We start from the raw sequence: 18,100 nt of genomic DNA on the forward strand, positions 1-18,100 counted from the left end.
CGAATGCTTGACCCCATGTTCTCTGCCAGGAAATCTCCCTTTCCTTTGAGTTCAGGCTCAGCCGTCCCTTTGCGCGGCCCTGGGCAGCTCGCCTCACCAGTCCACCTTGGGCTGTGGCTCTGCCTCTGTCGTGTCCTGAGTATCTAACCAGAACTTTGTTCGTCTTCTCAGTCAAGGCCCTCACTCTCTTCTGTGTTCCAGCTCTGCTCTAGACACTGGTGACACAGCAGAGTGCCCTCAGTCCCCTCTTCCTCCACCGTGCACAGACAGATTTTCTATGAAATGAAAAATTGCTGGGGCTCTCAGGGAAGGGGCGCAACTAAAAGCTCTCGGAAGAGTTGATCCTAAGATTCTGGGTTGTGGAACCGCCCCCTCCCCCAACTCAGGGACTCCACCAGACCCTGGACTCAGCATCCGGGAGAATCTGTGGGTAGCTTTCCAAGAAGTCACCAGGGTACCCACACCCCTTGAGTTGCATGTAAAGCACAGGTTTTATTATGGCGGCTCCAACAAGTGATCACAAGCTCAGTGGCTTAAAACAAGGGAAGGGCATTATTTTATAATTCTGCAGGCCAGAAAAAAAAAAAAATCCAAAACCAGTGTCAGGAGAGGCTCTCGCTGTTTCTAGTTTCTAGAAACCACGCTCAGTCATGAGATCACGGTCCCTCATCTTCATCCTCAGATTTAGTGGCGACATTTACCTCACTCACTCTCTGACTCCTTCCCTCTCATGAGGCCTCATATGATTTCAGTGGGCTCAACTAGACCACGGAGGAAGACTCCCTTTTGCCATTTAATGTAACAGAGTCACGGATTCTGGGGATTAAGACAGAGACATCTTTTGCGGACCATTGCTGTTCTGCCCTTCCGCAGACTGGGAGCAAGCTGGGCTCAGTTTGGGGGGCACTCGGCTGGACCTCAGCTTCATGCCTCCTTACCGAGTCTGCTCAAAGTAGAACTCAGTACGGGCGGAGGGCTCGCTCTCTTGAGTGAGTTGCACTGGCTGCTGGGGCTCAGCTGGGCCGCAGAGGAACCAGCCGGGGTAGGCAGCAGCCTCGAGCCTGAAGGCAGAGCCCAGGTTTCTCTGGAAAAAGGTGAAACGGGTGGTTTGTTCGCCTCCCTTGTACAAGTCCTCAATGCTCACATCCTGTGGGGGAAAGGCAGCCAGCTATGAGATGGGTGTGTGGGATCCAAGCCTTCATGTCTCAGGCCCTTGGCCAAAGAAGGACTCAACAAGGAAGAGTTAGTCAGGGATGTTTCTTCTGTAGATTCCCCAAAGGCAGGAGGCCCCTTGCTGGAGGCAAAGAGAGATGGGGTACAAGAGAGGAGACATGTGGGTGCAAAGATGCCAACTGCATCCTGGGGCCAAGGCTGACTCTGTGGTGTCCCCATAATGAAGAGGGGTTTCTCACCTCCAGCTGCAGGGAAGGCCCCTCTCCTGTGTTCACACATGCCAGGCAGCAACTTCCTCCCTGGATCCCTAGGAAGATGGGAACTTGGGATCGGTCCAGGCCTCGGTTAGGAAGGATACAGATCTTCTCTGGGAGGTAAGACAGAATGCAATTCAGGCAGTGAGGGGACCCCAGTCGGCAGGCTTTTTAGCAAGATTAGGCTGGTCAAGAAGCAACTGGGCCTGGGCACCCCTGCTTCTGCATGGAGTCTGAAGGGTAAGTAGAATTCACCAGGACAGGCTGAAAGTGCCTCCTACCATTTCCCATTACCACAAGGACAATATTCTCATGTCTCTAGAGACACGAGAGAAGAAAAGAGTCAAAGGCTTGTGACAGGCGGAAATAGGGCAAGTCCAGGAGGCGAGCTCCTCATGAGGAAACTCACCTGCACTACAGTTGTCTGAGTCAGGGTCTCCCACCAGGAGCTGCCCGTTCCGTGAGTACAAAGCCTTTTGATGTGCATCTTTGATTCTGAAATGGGAGGGTAAGGTCAAGGGTCTGCGGCCTCTAGGGATCACTGTGTTTCAGCCCCCATACTGCCTCTCTGGACCACCATACTGAGGCACCCCAAAGCAAGAGCAGGTCTGTGTCCTAGGCTCATGGTTGTCAGAGGCTCCGGGAGTGACAGTAGGCAGGGCCTTCTCATGGGGGCTGGCTGAGTATTGCTTTGGGGCTCAGGTATCCTGGGCACACAGTGAGCCCTATCCCAGACCTTCTGGGCCTGCTTTAATAAAAAAAAAAGGCAACACTCACCAATGAAGGTACTGAGTATATAATAAGTGTGATTTGCTTTACATATATTTCATATATATATATATATATTTCATATATATAAACAAAAACATTCTGTAGAAGAAAATTCACAAATAAGAAACCTGAAAGAAGAAGTCTAGGTCACTAGACTCTGGCCATGGTGATGTGCACTCTTGTTGGACCAAATATAGGAGGTCAGCCCAGAACTAGAACAGGCCTGATTAGTCGTCTGGGATGCCTGGGGTCTAATGACAATGCCGGCAAGGGTAAGCTGGCGAGAAACTGTCACGCACGCAGAATAATAGGACCATGCCTGTTATTAGCCTAGTTGCCTGGCTGGTTTCAGAGATGCCCATCAGTTGCTCTCTGTGCCCAGGGAGCTCCCAATACCCTTGAGAGCAGAATGTCTGGACCAATGCCACCACCTCCCAGAGCCTGTGCTGTCTCTGCAACAGCTAGTAATGGCTGTCTAAAGCCAGCTCATCTGTTGTTTCCAAGGCAGACTCACGTCCGCAGTGAGAACAGAGGTCTGCAAGGATCTTGCCACCTGGTGCTCTTCTCAGACATTGGGAACTGAGACTTAACGTGTCATCTGTTGGCAGCATCCTATTAGACACCACTAAGTTATAGTCAAGGATGCAGGCGTGGTGGTACTTTAATCCCAGAATTTGGGATTACAGGGAGCTAGATGAGACTGAGGTCACACAAATGTACATAGCGAGTTCCAGGCTACACAGGCCTATATAGTGAGACTTTTTCCTTTTCTTTTCCTTTTTTTTTTTTTTCCTGATCCAGGTAGCAGTTAAGGTCACCATAAAGGTGCCACCATTGGGACTCAAGATTATTTGAGCTTTCTAAGAATGAGATACTTTGGCTCAGAGACCACGGAGTCTCATTTGGGTAGTTGTGTGACATCAGGAAAATTATACAACTTCTTGGAGCTTCAATTCCCAAATCTTTAGTCTGCCGCTAGGAAAGAGGTCTATTGTTTCTGAGAAAGATGAAGAGTAATTTTTCAATGCTTGAGATTTTTGTGGCCAGAGGGAGCTTCATTCCTTTGATCCAGCCTTTTCCCTTTTCACGTGGTCCTCAGGCCCGTTTATAGAGAAATCACCAAGATTACTTACATGTAGTATCTTGTCATGGGAAGAGAGCACATTCCTGCCGTTGGGAGTGTCTGGTCTTTACTGAGGAAAAGAAGAAAAAGGCTTTCAGAAAAGCAGAGGAGTATATTTGGGGGAAGACAAGCTGGGGCTCGTAATTACCCGGCCACAAGCTGTTCCCCACCCCCTAGGCGTTACAGAACCACCCATCAAGGTCTCCCCAGCGCACCCCACTTTCTGAAGGCATTCCAGGCCCTCAGAGTTTCGCCAGCCCAGGTGTGATCCTTGTGTGCTGAAGCTTGTTGTTAGGCTCTAGAGAACAGATTCACCCAAACAGCCTACCAGCTCACTCCCCAGACTGAGGGGTGGGTGCTCCACAGGTTGGGGATATTCTTGGGGGGGGGAAGATCCAGTCTCATTTTCCAACCTGGCCTGAAGTTCGCCCGCTCTGCCCTCCTCACCTCGCAGCGCATAGGGAAGAGCGCTTAGCCAGGGGGAACAGGCAGGGCTTGAAGGTTAGGAAGCATCATTCCGGGGAACAGAGTTGCTGAGACTTGTGGAAGTCTGTCCAATCATTCCTCTCCCCCTCTCCCTCCTCCTCTCCCGCCTCTCTCTAATAGATAAAAACCGGAATTGGATAGAGATACAGAGACGCGTGCGTTTGAAAGTGAACACAACGAAGAGCCTGACCTGCATAAATGCCAAGTCCCAGAGCTTCGCAGGCCTGCGTTCCTTCCTGGAGGAGTGGCCTCCCTGAACCCATCACCCAGAAGAACCCAGAATAGCACACAAGAAACCCAGAACAGATCAAAGCAGGAAGAACAGCTCATAAAAGTCAGTGCAGGGAAGACTGGGGCTGAGACTTCCTGAGCAGTGCTGATTCTTGCCAAGCAAGAAGGGGGGGGGCGGGGGGGGAAGAAAAAAAGAAATACTTATGTAAGAAAGCAGAGAAAGAGCAGAACGTGGGAAGAGAGAAATGGGACTTGGAGATGGATGAAGTGATGCTGAGGGAGGCTGGTGCTGATGGCAGGAATTCAGACCGCTTTGTTGGCGCTGAGATCTGTAGTCTGGTATTATGAGAAACAGGGCTGCAGACCAAGTGACTTTTATTACTGGTTACATGGTTCTGTCACCCTGGGAAGATGTGTTGAGAGTGAGGGATGACAGGGCACTGATGAGAGGGAAGAGTCCGCATGAATGCCAGTGTTAGGAGCCCCACACGGGCATCTAGTCTAACCCCGTGCCTGCACGTGTTGCTGCCCCTGTTCCATGGAGAGGTACTGGATTACCCAAATGTTTAGTTATAAAATAGCTCAATTAGTTATTTTTATAAAATTTAAAAGTTGGAAATGTTCTCGATGTCCAGGAACAGGCAATTGGCTGAAAGGGAATGACAGATCCAGAAAGTGAGAGGTATATGCCCAACAAAGATGCCATTTTTTTTTTGCGTAAAACTTCAAATATTTGAAGTGAAAACTATAAGTATAAATGATGTTGAATTGTAACCCCAGTTGAATCTATAGCTGTATAGAGACACGCACAGGAACAAAGCTTGCTGGTGCGTTATAGTACTCATTTGTGGCTGGCAGGGTCATTAATGACCAGCTTTCCTGTGGTAAACTTCATTTACTTTGTAATGTAAGCATCATTCTTTAAAAACATGAAGCATTCAGTTCAAGTCACAGGCTCTAAAGTGTGCCCTCTCTTCTGAACCCCTTGGTAATTTTCTCCCCTGTCCATATTCAAGAGTGCTTGAAATAATTCAAATAATGAGCCAGGTTTGGGAACTTGTATGTCAGGTTAACTGTCCTCATTCTCTGGGCTTCGTATGTATGCATGTGTGTGTGTGTGTGTGTGTGTGTGTGTGTGTGTGTGTGTGTGTGTGTGTGTGAGTACACATGCCATGGTGTACACATGAAAGTCCTGGGACAACCTCAGGTATTGGTCCCTGCCTTTGATCTTGTTTAAGACAGCGACCTCCCCTTGGTGGGGAGCCCTGGTGGCACTCAAAGAAAGAATAGGCAGGCCACCAAGATGAGATTTGATAGCCTGTGCCCGTAAAGTGGGGGAGGAGGTCCTCCTCTGCCATGGACCTAGGGGAGGGGAATAGCGTGGGTGTGGGAGGGAGGGAGGAACAGGAGGATACAAGTGATGGGATAACAATTGAGTTATAATCTGAATAAATTAATTAATAAAAAAAGAAAAGAAAAAAGAGAGAAAAGATACTATTATATACTATCAATAAAAATATAAAAAGTATAACAGCATCAACAAAAAAAGACAGGGTCTCTTATTTACTTCCGTGCGTGCCAGGCTAGCTAGCCCCTAACTGTTGGAGAGTCTCCTGATTCACCCCCCATCTTGCCATAGGACCACTGTGTTTATAGATGTGCTCCGCCTCTACTGTGTCTGGCTTTGTGTACGTTCTGGGATTCAAACTCAGATCCTCATGCTTGCATGGCATGACCCGTTGACACCATCGCTAAAGGCATAATTCTAGATCCTGAATTCTTGTGCAAATAATGAATCTTGTCCTCTAGGTCTCGGGTGAAGCCCGAGATTGTGTTTCAAACATGAACTTGATAATGTTGCTGGTCCTTAGACCAGATTTCAAGTATAAAAGAACGGGGAATTCTTCTGGCCCAGGTAGACTAATAACAACACAGCCTCCAGGTACGCCAGTTTGATGGCGTTCCCTCTGAGCCAGACCACTGGGCTCCTTTGGCTGTGGCAGAAGAAATACGAGCATCCAGGAAGTTGGACTGAGGTCCAAGAGGGGCCAGTGAGGTAGACAGATGTGTGAAACTGCACATCCAAGCTGATGACTCAACTCTCATCAGTGTCAGCTCAGACAGGCAACAGAAATTCAGTGTTGATCTAGTCAAGTTGGATCCTCGGGGCTCTAGAACTCTCCCATCTCAGCACGGTCCCAACTTCCAGTTTCCTGTAGACTCCCATATAGGCTCTCTCTGCCTAGGCTCTAGCTAGACTGTGACAGAAGAGGAAGAAGTTGCCCACTTGTGTTAGTTTGCGGTTACACAGGCAGCCTGGGGGCCTGATGATCTTCCCAGAGTTCCACTTGCTGGGTTCTCAATGTTACCCCTTCCTTGTTAACCCTGAAAAAACCATTCATCCAGTTAGGGCCCGTGTCCCTCTTTTCTTTCTCTCTTCCTGGCTATAGAACCCAGCTGACTCAGACTGCTCGGGATCAAGTGCCACCAACAGATAATGCTGGGGCTCTCCATCACTCTCTCATTGTCTTGCACGTTGTCTGTGTGGAGCCTGTCGTCCTCAAGAGCGACACCAACTTCCATGGAGCCCAAACCAAAAGCTTTCGAATTTTATTTTTCTATTTCTCACTACCTCCTTGGATTTGTCGACTCTGGTTGATTTCTTCACATTTCCCATCTGGGTCATCCCTAAGGCTGAGAGTTCTGAGAAAATGTCTTAAGCACCTGCTATTTCACATGCTGTGGACGTGCAGTCCAGCACTTCCTACAGCTGCCATGACCTCTTTGGCCTCCCAGACCCAGGCTGAACTTCAACAGTCCAAAGTACACCCTCCTCTTTGGGTGTCCCGTCATCACGCGTATCAAATATGTATAAGGTCAAGTTAACCTCTCCCCCCAGTCCACCATCTTTCTCAGTTCTACTTCTCTCACTTTCATAATAGTCCTCTCATCGGTGAAATGTCAAACCCTAAGAAGCACAGAAAGTGTACTCCCTTCTTTTCAGAGATTATTCCTTTGAAATACAACTTTGTGTTTTGTTTTTAGTCACCGTTGTAAACATGTTAGCACTCCTACTTGCTGGACCTTCAACCCAACCCAACCCAACCTACGGAAAGCACTTGGAGTTTAATTTTCAAGTACATCTTTGACCACATTCCTGCCCAGTTCTAGAAACCATGATGGCCGCTTATTTTGACGCCATCTGGCCCTAGTTTGTTGGTGCAGTAGCATCTCATTTCTCTCTCAAGGACTCTTATCATCTCCAAGGGTGTCCTCAGCGTTGCCTTTGGCTTCTGCTCAAAATCCCCCCTCTTCAGAACTCATGTCACCGTTCATGCCACTCCAATTAAGATCTCTGGACATGGACTTCATCACACATGGGCTCCATATCGTGTCTGTTCAGAGACATAACAGCTGAGAACGGGAGCTTGAAAACACAGGCTTGTGTCCCCTCGTGGCCAGTCCTCAGGCTCACCATATTAGATAGTGTGGTCGCCAAGGCTCTTTCTCCCTTTCACTCTAGCAACAAAACTTTCCCCTTTACCATGGTAACGCTACTCTGAGATCCTAGTAAATGTTTGCTATATTATTTATGAGTGTGCATTAAGACAGTCGTTTGCCTTATAACGTTGATAGGATGGATCATAGCGTGACCCATGGATCATAGTGTATATAGGTCATCCGAAACTCTGTCTGACCACACACCTGCCAGACACGGGACCTATCAGAACACAGAAACACATGGATCTGGCTTTGACTGAAAGGCTGGATTCTAGAAGTAACTTGGCTACCAATTCACCTTGATTTTTTTCCTGACCCTGGGCCCCCCAATCTATTACCCACTGGAATTAGAGGTTGGACAAGATTGTTATTATTTTTGAACTGTTTTAAGTTTCACAATCAGTTTTCTCAGAGAAATCAGTTGGGTATATGGCAGAGAAAGGGGTGCTGGAGACACTAGTAGGCAGCATTCCTACTATCTACTGAAGTGAGTCACAGAATATCTCCAAGGGACTTCCATGTGTCACAAACAAAACACTGTTTGAATACCACCACTGGCCTAGGTTATTTTTTCAAAACTCTGTGGTTCCAAATATGTAATAACATTGCTTTGACCAATCTATTCCTTGCCTTAAATTCTACCAAGGGTTCCTAGACTTACAGAAGATCACATCACATTCCATAAAAGGCGTTCCTTGCTCCCTAGAGATCCTGGGCATTTCGGAGACATTAATGTGTGCGAATAAGAGAGGCACAGAGAGAGAGAGACTATCTGCCACCACTGACCTGTTGATTCTCGTGCCTGGGCCTCCGATGCCTGGAGTCTCCAACTGATTTCTTCAGGGCATCAGCACTGTGTTTATAATGTCTGGTCAGGGTGGGTCAGGTCTACAGCAATCTGTAATTGGCTCTGGATCAGGGAAGAAGAGCCCAGAGATTTCATAATCTCTTCAGCCAAGTACAAATAATAAGGAGGTGGGGAGCTTAATGAGTGTTTGTGGGAATTGGAGACAATAACTCATCAAGCCTTGGCAGAGGCCTGACATTGACCTGCTGTCTCGGTAGCTACTGTCATTGACTGTGTTATTAGTGGCTCTGCAGCTAGATAAACAATGCTGGGGTCAAACATCTTTGATGATGCATGAGGTTCTGTCTGAGACTTGGAGAGGTCTGACGGCCCAAGAATAGGAAGACTGCTGCTGATGGAAGCCGGATGCATCCTTACTGCTGATGGAAGCAGGATGCATCCAGAGAGCCAGAAGGAGGCAGGGGAATCATGAAGAGCGTGTCTCTCTTTGGGAAGATAAGGAACACTTTGATTTTCAGATTTAACTAGTTGATACGAACTTGCTGAGACAGAGTATCTAAGGAAACTTGGCGGGAGAAGAGACTGGCCTTAGATTTGTATTGAGCTGTCCAGGAGCCATGAACCCTGGACTACTAGGGAGCATGAGAAAGTGAACAGCGCAGGGCCGGTAGACTCAGTTCTCTACTTGACATGAATAATTCTGTCCATCTGTCCATCCATTTCCCATCCATTCACTCATCTGTTCAGTTAAGTTTCTACTAACCTAACCATATATGTATTTGTCGACCCATCTGTATATCAACTCCCTATCCATCCTTTATTCATCCATCACTAGGGGTAAAGAATTGGACAGAATTCTCCAGTTCTCTGGAGATTAACTGCCTTATTATAAGTCTCTGCTTTTGGGTCATTTGTAAATTTCCACAACGGACTTGATGAGGAAGTGATGGGGGTGTCAGTCCAAGATCCTGATGACCACAGAATAAGAAATGAGAAAAGCTGGACACAACCCAATTTTTGCCTTTTTGTTGCTGTTGCTATTGTTGTTGTTTTAAACTAACAATTTTCCAGTGACACATATGCCAAGAGAGATTTATTTTGTACAAGGTAATGAAAGCTATTGTAGAACATTGATGTTTCCCTTTTTTTTTATTAGAATCCAATTAATATTTTCCACCATCTTAAGCATTTTGGAGAAACAAAATCCTTATTTCTTGTATAAAAATTTCATTTTATCCTTGAATTGTGTTTCGCAGTCATTAATTTTCATGTGTTGTTCTGGGGAGATAAAATGTTTCAGGTTTTTAAAGACTTGACACCACCTAAAAGTATTTTCAGAGCTTGATTTGGGCTACCCAATTTTTGCTTTTTATTGCCAATATTTATTTTTTATTGTTGGCCACAAGTTTGTACCCTTCTGCTGGAAGTACCAAAGTGTGAGGTGTCATTGTGTACCAAGTATTTATACTGCTGCATTAAAGATACGTCCTGTACCACCTTCGTTGCTAAGGAACTTTAGAGTTTATCTTAGGAGCCAAGCCACATTAAAAAAAAAAAGACTATTTAAAAAGTCACACTTAGCTGTAAGCCAAGGGCATGTGAGAGATAATAGCATCAGAGAAACCCTTTAGAAATGACATCAGAATCTCCCTCCGAGTAGCTACATCTATGCTACGGCATCTCAAGACACAGTTGGTTAGGATTCCCCAGCAAATCCAAGGTTGGGGACTTTATAGCCCCTGTGAGAAGCACAAATGGTGTTCATGATCTTTCTGGCTAAGATTTTGGCGGGGTCATTCAGGCAAAAATGTCCTCCAGATAATTTATACCCACTGGTCCTGTTGGTGTTTTCTGGAATTATATATATATAAAAAGCAAATGTATTCTTCTTTCTCCAGACCTTTGGAAACTTTCAGCATGAGGTGGGCTGTCTTGTGCTCTTTCAGGATAAAGGTTGTTAGCTCCTTTACCTCTTCCTCATGACCTGGTCATGGAACATCTCTGATCTCCAATACCTGCAACTGACAAAAATCCCATCTGCTGTGGGCATTTCCTCTCTGAAAACGGAAGTCCAGACCTGTGGCTTCTCCCAAAATTTCAGAAACCTAAAACCAAGTTGTTTTCACTTGACCAGTCATGATGTTAGACTCTCCCAGGCCATACATGCTTCCCTTTACTGTTACTATGGCAACAACAAAACAAATGTGCTTCTATTCCTTTTGTCACTCTGGATTTGGAAGTGCCAGTTTACCTACTAATGTTTTTTTGTTTTTTGTTTTTGTTTTGTTTTGTTTTGTTTTTATTCTGGCACTCTACAAAGGCCAAAGCAACCTTCTTGACCTTCAAGAATGAGGTGGGATTCAAACTTCTCCTTTATATAAGGGTTTAGATGGGTGGACGAAAGGGAGAGGATGTTCCAGAATTGTGAGTTTACTCATGCTCTAAAATCTTGCCAAGCATTACTCTATCTAGGTGCTCAAAAACGTAATGTTGCAGATCCAACTCTAAGGTCAGTTGAGTGCCACAGACCCCAAGCCAACTTTTTACAGGGAGCTAAGCACAGAGTATTGTCATAGAAAATGACCAGGGACCTCATATTTTCAAATACCTTTTATTTTTCTAAGACAGAGTTTCTCTGGGTAGCCTTGGCTGTCCTGGACTCACTTGGTAGACCAGGCTGGCCTCAAACTCACAGCAGTCTGCCTGCCTCTGACTCTCCAAGTGCTGGGATTACAGGCATGCACCCCCACACCTGACTATCTTTTCAAATACTTCTTACAGAAGGTGATATTTTCAGCAGGATATTGTAAAGTGAGTGATTCCAGAGGAAGAGGATGGGTACAGTGTCCCAGAATAGAAAATGCACCATAAGACTGTCTGACTCACAGACAGGCAGTGCGAGTGGGGTATGCAAAACTGCAGCCTGGTCCACGTTGTGATGTCCGTGTTCTCTGTAGCCCTGAGAGGCCAGTGGCAGAAACAGCACTGCCTGTTGCTCAGGGAGCTTAGATGCCACTGGCCTGAAGATTCTGGGACACGCGGAAGGTGCCTCTTCTGTCCTGGTCACTTCCTTGCTGTTCCTTCTACAAACTCTAAACCTGTCTGGCTGGCCTGACCAACGAGTTGCAGCTAAACACTTGGGGCTCTGATAGGGACCCCTCCTTTTGCTTTCACTCGTAGTCCCCAGTGTTTTAGGTAGAAATATTAGAGACAGAGACTGGGATTAGGTGGGAGGCATTGCGGTGGTCCACGGTGAATCAAACCTCATGGGACAGGTAACAGCAAGTGAAGTGTGACCAGTGTTTAAATAGGCTAACGAAGGGTTGGTGGCCATTTTGAGAAGGAAAATGACAATGCTGGACAAGGTCTTGATCATGGTAAAGTAAACACACCTGTTTCTCTTTCATTGACTAGTATTGACTGCAGCTTATCAACTTGCTGCAGAGTCTAGAAACAACATTGGTTAGTTCGCAGGGTTTCCATAGGGACCAGAATCTGGAGTCTCTTGCTTGGACATTTCTGATTCCGTTTCTCACAAGGCGCCAGAAATTGGCTTTCAATGGCTGCTGGGCACGCGCTTCTGAGCGCATCCTTTCAGCTGTTGTCCATGGGAGACTAGTTTTTCCCATAAGCTCTCTCTATGGGGCTGCTTAGAGCATAGAAGCGGGTTTTCCCCAGTGTAGAGAGAAAGACCGGGCCCCCAAAGAAACCACAAAATGTAGAGTTTTAGAAGAGGGACCATTAGCAGCTCCATACATCTCCTTGAGCTGCTAGAGCCAGTTAGCACACACCTAGCGACTCCAAACAGCCACATGTACTCTGTGACAGTGGAGGGGACTCCAAGTCTGAAATCAAGGTGTCAGCAGGGCAGCACTCCCTCTGAAGCTCCACTGCCCTGGGAATTGATTCCCTTTCTTATTATTATGTAAACAACCCACCTCCATAACAGCAAAGTTAATAAAGACAAATACAAAGAAAAGTTATCTATACTGTCCCCACCTGGGCATGGCCACAATTGATGTAAACACGTCCAGATCCCCTTTTTAAAATATACAATATAGATAAGTATATTTTAATTAAGATGAAATTACAAGATTTGTTACTTTGTAGCAATCTCTTCCCTTGTAATGCTCACAAACATCTCTCTATGTGAGTAGAGACCAGAATCAGGGATTTTTGTTTTACGTCTGTCTTCAAACCCAGGACCTGGCCATCCCCTGTCCTCTATCCCGGCATCACCCTCTCACTCCAGGGCTAGAGGATGCAGCCAGGGATGGAAGCCAGAGGCAGGATTGAGGGAAGGCGCCCTGCCTTCCTACCCTCTCCTGCACAATGGGCAATGGCAGATCTCACTGCGCATGAGCAATCCCCACCTCCCCCGCACCCAAGAGTCCTTTTATGCTGTTCTTTGTCCTGTGTGGTTTCTGTTAGGCTCCACACCAGTGGTAGTACCATCCAATGGGAAGGAATCTATACAGTGAGCTCCAAACACCAGAGGCTTTACCGGCACTGGGAAACTGAAGGAGAGAGAGAGAGAGAGAGAGAGAGAGAGAGAGAGAGAGAGAGAGAGAGAGAGAGAGAGAGAGAGAGAGAGAGAGAGAGAGAGAGAGAGAGAGAGAGAGAGAGAGAGAGCGAGCGCCTGTGTGCCTTATAAGTCAGAAGAGGGGGGCCTGTGGGGAGGAGGAAGAGGAGTAAGTCATCCATTAGGGAGCTCCTCTATGGCGGTGACCTGGCCCCAAGCCCGACCCCCGGAGCCTGTTCTGCATCTGCTTAGGGAGTTTGGCGGACTACACAGCCCTAGTCACATGGCTGAAAGTAGAAGTCCGTGATAGGAGCATCGCAGGCGGTGTTCTCAGAGATCTGGGTGAGCCTGACAGGCTGGTCAGCTTCGGGCGCGGTGCAGAGGAACCAGCCAGGGTAGGCAGCTGACTCGAAGCTGGAGGTAAGGCCCATATCCCGCCGGTAGAAGGTGAAGCTCTTTGATTCTTTGGTCCCGAGGTAGAGCTCCATAATGTTCACTGGCTGTACAAAAGGGCCACGACAGACGAGACACAAGAGTGGACAGGTGAAAGGGCTGATCGGGGCAAAGGAAAGGTCTTCGAGAGAGGAGGCAGCGCCCGGCCAGCAGTACTTTCGTCAAGCTCCAAAGCTCCCTGGCGTGGCTCAGACCCGGAAGACAAGACACTGCAGTGAGACTCACCTCAAGTTTGAGAACTGGTTCCTTCTCTGTTCCACAGCACAGGCACTGGCTTCCGCCCTGAACACCCAGGATGACAGGGAACAGACTGGCATCCAGTGTCCGATTTGGGACCACACTGATCTCCTCACCTAGAGGAAGAAGGCAAGATGCAGGAGCTTGGTTGTCCGTCTATCCACTCTCTCCGAGTAGGGGCTTATAGGGAGTGGAGCAACTGTGTGGCATCCTACCTTCCAGCACACGGATAAGGCTAATCTCCTGCCATCTGTCCCTCATCAGAAACCAAAACACAGGAGCGCCAGACACAGTCCCCTACCCAATCTCTCTTGTTGAGGGCCAAACTCTGAGAGATTCTCTAAGTTCTGAGAGATCACCCCTCACACCTCTCCCTCGACCCCCACGTCTCTTTTCTGGACCCTGTTTGGTCCTCTTAGTGCTATATAAATGCCTTTCACCTCCCATGGGGTTTCTGTAAGCAGAAAAGGATTTCACTCTTCCCTGTACATCACCCATCACCTGATATACACATGCATAGACACACACATGACATCAATACATGCATATGTATATAGATACAATTACCATATGTATGTACCCCATACGTATCACACATAATCAAAATATGTACACATCCATAGGCACACATACATACAGTGCTTATGTGCATATAGTGTAAATGTACAGACTTATACACATAACCATATTTATCTACATGAGCTTATGTGTTCACAGATGCGTTCACTACCCTCATGTAGTATTTCCATACACACACACACACACACACACACACACACACACACACACACATACAATGCAGCAAAAGGGGGTACGCATGGCTTTAGTACCTCACAAGGGTGGGCAAGTAAATATGTGTATGTTGTTGGAGAAAAGGCCTGTTGAAGTATGAGGGCACAATAAGCAAGCAAGAGGCCCGAGGGTGACACCTGTTATTAGCAGGATGGAGGAGGGGAGTCCACCCATTTGGGCCTCCGCACAGTCCTGGCTCCTAAAGAGATAGAGTATTCAAAAGCCTGTGACTGACCCATAAGTCGTTTGTCCTGGAAAATATCTCATCTCTATCCCCACTTTGCTTGAAGCCCGTTTTGTGGCTCCCTATGACGGTCCTGTGGCCTGCAGGCCTGCTGCTGGTTCACAGAGCCGTATCAGGGCTTCTGAGCAGTGTCCCCCTAAAGTCCCGAGACCGAGGGCTCACAGAGACCGACCTTTAATGACCTTCCCTGCATGCAGTCCTCCAGCCAGCAGCTGCTTGTCATGCAGATAAAGTACCTTCAAGGCCGAATCCTTCATTCTGAAACATCAGGATGGGATTTAAGACACCGTAAGGGTAGGGATGGGGGGGGGGGCACTCTACCTTGCCCTGGCTTCAGAAGGCCTCTCAAGACTCAGGTGTTTTGCCTTCCTCTATATCCACTGTGCCAGACACAGACACAACTTTCAGTCCTAGCTCTGCAAGATGGGTCAGCTCTCTGCCTCCCATGGTGTCTGAGGTCTGTTCCTGCCCCCATATGAAACCTTTCATGTCCCACACAATCTCCTCTCTCTGCTCTGCTGTAGACTCTACGAGTTGGAACTCTGGGCTTTCCAAAACAAGGAGACCACTTCTCCAACCTTCTTTGATGCCCTTGATTCGCAGGCGTCTTTTCTTAAGCCTCAAGTTGTTTGGACATTTTTAACCCCTGTGGGACCCCTGTGAGCAGAAAAAAAGGGCTTACCTGAACTGACTCTGACTAGGAGGGTTTGGGGATGAGCTGCAAAACACTTGCCCTCTCTGAATAATGACTTTTCCTTGCTAAACCATGACAGTGGGCTAAACAGCACCCAGGCCTCTTCCTAATTAAAATCTGGTGCTTGCAGAAAACATATTTCCTGTCTTGGTGAGTCTCAAATGCTTCAAGGTTGACAAGTAAAAATAGCTAAAACACTACGAATGTAACATTGATATAACTCCTGATTGTTTCCTGGTTCTTCTTGCTGCATGTAGTTTATTTTATATATGTGTAATAATATAAATGTGTATGTAAAAATTTTTTTAAAAATGTTTAAAAAAAAATCTGATGCCTGGCTTTCTGTTTTGCTTTGTTTTGTTTTTGAGATAGGATCTCACTATGTAGTCCCGGCTGGCCTGAAGCTCACTGTGTGGGCCAGGCTGGCTTTACCTCATAGTTCAGCCTGACTCTACCTCTCTTCCATTCTTACTGAACATTTCAAGGCACATTTACTTCCACTGACCACATATTCCATCCTGAGGACTTTCTTTAAAGTCTTATTTTATTTTTCAAAGTTACTTCTCAGCTGATTTTCTGAGATCCTGTAAGATAAAATTTGCATTCTACAGTAGACCTCTGCAGATAGTATATGGGGGAAACTTTGCAGTATGAAATTGCTCTGATGTCTAGCCAAACTTTTTTTGCACATGTATGTGTATGTGGTATGCATGTGCGCGTGCATGTTCACGTATGTATTGCTGCATGTGTGTGCATGCCCACAAGTTTGACGATGTACATGGAGGCCACAGCTCCTCCTTGGGTGTCTTTCTTAAGTTTTTGCCACTATTCGCTGAGGCAGGGTCTCTTGTTGGACCTGGAGCTTGGCAATTTGACCAGTCTAGCCAGCTTGCCCCAGGTACCTCCTGTCTCTCCGTCCAGGTGCTAAGTTAGAGGCTGGCCTCAGCCACTCACCAGGCTTTTTATGTGGATTCTGGGCCTATGAACTCTGGAAGTCATTTTCCCAACATGAATTTTATCCGTGGAACTATCTTCCCCATGCCAGGTAGCATCCTGCACCCTCACACGGTGAGAGAGCCCTATTGCACAAGCTGCTCAGGAGACTGAGCCTCAGAGGACATGCTTGAGAAATCCTCCAGCCCTTTGGAGGCATGGAAATTGGTTCTGAGACCCTTGCAGATACCAAACTCCACAGGCACCAAGGCCACTACATAAAGTAGCTGTAGTACTTGTCTCTAACTTGTGTGTCCCCCTGAACACTTCAGTCATCTTCACATTACAGTTTGCAAATAGCATATAAAACAGTTAATTCTGCTATTTAAGGGAATAATAATTAGATCTGTATACGTTCACCACATATGCAATTTTTTTCTAATATTTTCAATTGTTTGTTGAATCTGTGATTGAAGAAACCACAGAGAGAGAGAGAGAGAGAGAGAGAGAGAGAGAGAGAGAGAGAGAGAGAGAGAGAGAGACGGCTGACAAGATATAAGCTGAGTCCAGTGAGAGTAAGGACCATTCTCATCTGCCACTGTACAATCTCTAGTAGGGTACCTGCTAGCTCAGCGAATTCCAGGGAGGGACAGATGGACAAGATTTAGTGTTATTTCCACCCCCAGGAAGGATAATGAAGGAATTAGTACAGTGGCTAGGCTGATGGGAGGCAACAGTGGAGCTCCATAAGGGACAACAGCTCTCCTCACCAAAGATGACAGGCTGCAGCTCTAGTTGTCCCATCCCCCGCCCTCACACTTAGAATCAGGAACCTGTGAGAATCCTGCTCAGTCCTTCCCTAGTCTGAAGAAGGCCAGAAGAGCTCCAAGGGCAGCATTGGTGCCGTCTCCCCAGATACCTGTGATGGCCAGATGGGAGAACAGCTCTTCTTGTCTACCTGGAAGTCACTTTTCTGAGGACACCACCGAATCAGGTGACAAAGTACTCACCGGAAGCACAGTGCCCCACTCAGAACCATCGTGAGCTCCACAGTCTATTTTGAAATAAACAGCAGGAAATTTTAGGCAAATAAAAGGCTGGGAAATCTGAGGCCAGAGCAGAAAGCAGGCTCCAGAGCTTGCCGGCATGCGAGCAGCCGTGCAGAGCAGGAAAGATGCCACAAAGGGTCCCTCAGATCTCTCCTTTCTCCAGCCGCTGTCTGCTTGATCCTCCAAGATGCCTTGGTCCTTTAAGTACGTGAAGACACTAAAGATTCAGGGAGGAGCCCTGAAACTCACTAGGGAGGAGCAGGTTTTCCCAGAATGAGTTCACACCATCCCAAACTTCCACAAACACTTGCTGCTGCGCCTTCTCTCTCAATGAAGGAAGCGTCTATAGACCGACTTCTCCCAAGGACACTGAAGGACTTCCTTTGGCCATCCCAGCTCTCCAGATACACTCAGCAGTTTCAGGTAGTAGGTCCAGGAAGCCAGAGCAATTTTTTTCTTCTCTCTTTTTCCTCCTTCCTTTCTTCAGTCCCTCCTGTCTGCCTTGGCCAGATGTGTGGAGCTGCTGGAGGCGGAGACCTGCTTAGGAATGTTTAGGCAAGAGTTGTAGAAAAACCAGAAAGTCCAGACAAGCCAAAAAGAAAACTATGCATGCTTACCTATCTTTGGATGCATTAGCAAAAAAATCCCAGTGTCAACACATTTTCCTTTGTACACATTTACCCACGAGTAGCTTTCCATAGGACAACACCGTAGAAACTATATTTAAAAAAAAGTGTTTTATGCACAGCAGTGGTATCCTTCATGTGTACTCATCCAGTTTTCGTTGCCTTGGTCTTCTCCGCAGTGGCTCTGCTTGCTTGATTTTTTT

The 18,100-nt window shown here is 47.0% G+C and overlaps 2 protein-coding genes across 8 annotated transcripts; both read right to left on the bottom strand.

Moving 5' to 3' along the window:
- Window positions 1-471: 471 nt before the first annotated feature.
- Window positions 472-8,397, bottom strand: IL1F10 (interleukin 1 family member 10). 6 transcript variants are annotated; one of them, XM_084799856.1, is made up of 5 exons: window positions 8,326-8,397; window positions 3,332-3,391; window positions 1,837-1,922; window positions 1,413-1,540; window positions 472-1,147 (listed from the first exon to the last, which is right to left on the bottom strand). In XM_084799856.1, the coding sequence occupies exons 2-5, from the start codon at window positions 3,361-3,363 to the stop codon at window positions 935-937; spliced, it is 459 nt and encodes a 152-aa protein (XP_084655982.1). In that variant the 5' UTR covers window positions 3,364-3,391; window positions 8,326-8,397; the 3' UTR covers window positions 472-934. The 6 variants fall into 6 exon arrangements, with proteins under 6 accessions (XP_084655982.1, XP_084655981.1, XP_084655979.1 ...); XM_084799855.1 differs by lacking the exon at window positions 8,326-8,397 and adding an exon at window positions 3,998-4,145 and having other exon boundaries at window positions 1,413-1,480; XM_084799853.1 differs by lacking the exon at window positions 8,326-8,397 and adding an exon at window positions 3,998-4,145.
- A 4,504-nt stretch (window positions 8,398-12,901) lies between these two features.
- On the bottom strand, window positions 12,902-17,783 carry IL36RN (interleukin 36 receptor antagonist). Of its 2 annotated transcripts, none has more exons than XM_084800132.1 (4): window positions 17,591-17,783; window positions 14,768-14,853; window positions 13,548-13,675; window positions 12,902-13,369 (listed from the first exon to the last, which is right to left on the bottom strand). In XM_084800132.1, exons 2-4 carry the CDS (start codon window positions 14,850-14,852, stop codon window positions 13,145-13,147), a joined length of 438 nt encoding a protein of 145 aa, XP_084656258.1. In that variant the 5' UTR covers window position 14,853; window positions 17,591-17,783; the 3' UTR covers window positions 12,902-13,144. The 2 variants fall into 2 exon arrangements, with proteins under 2 accessions (XP_084656258.1, XP_084656257.1); XM_084800131.1 differs by lacking the exon at window positions 17,591-17,783 and adding an exon at window positions 17,233-17,579.
- Between the last annotated feature and the right edge of the window lie 317 nt (window positions 17,784-18,100).

The sequence above is a fragment of the Acomys minous genome, assembly GCF_964271855.1.
Source record: "Acomys minous genome assembly, chromosome: 10".
NCBI lineage: Eukaryota > Metazoa > Chordata > Mammalia > Rodentia > Muridae > Acomys > Acomys minous.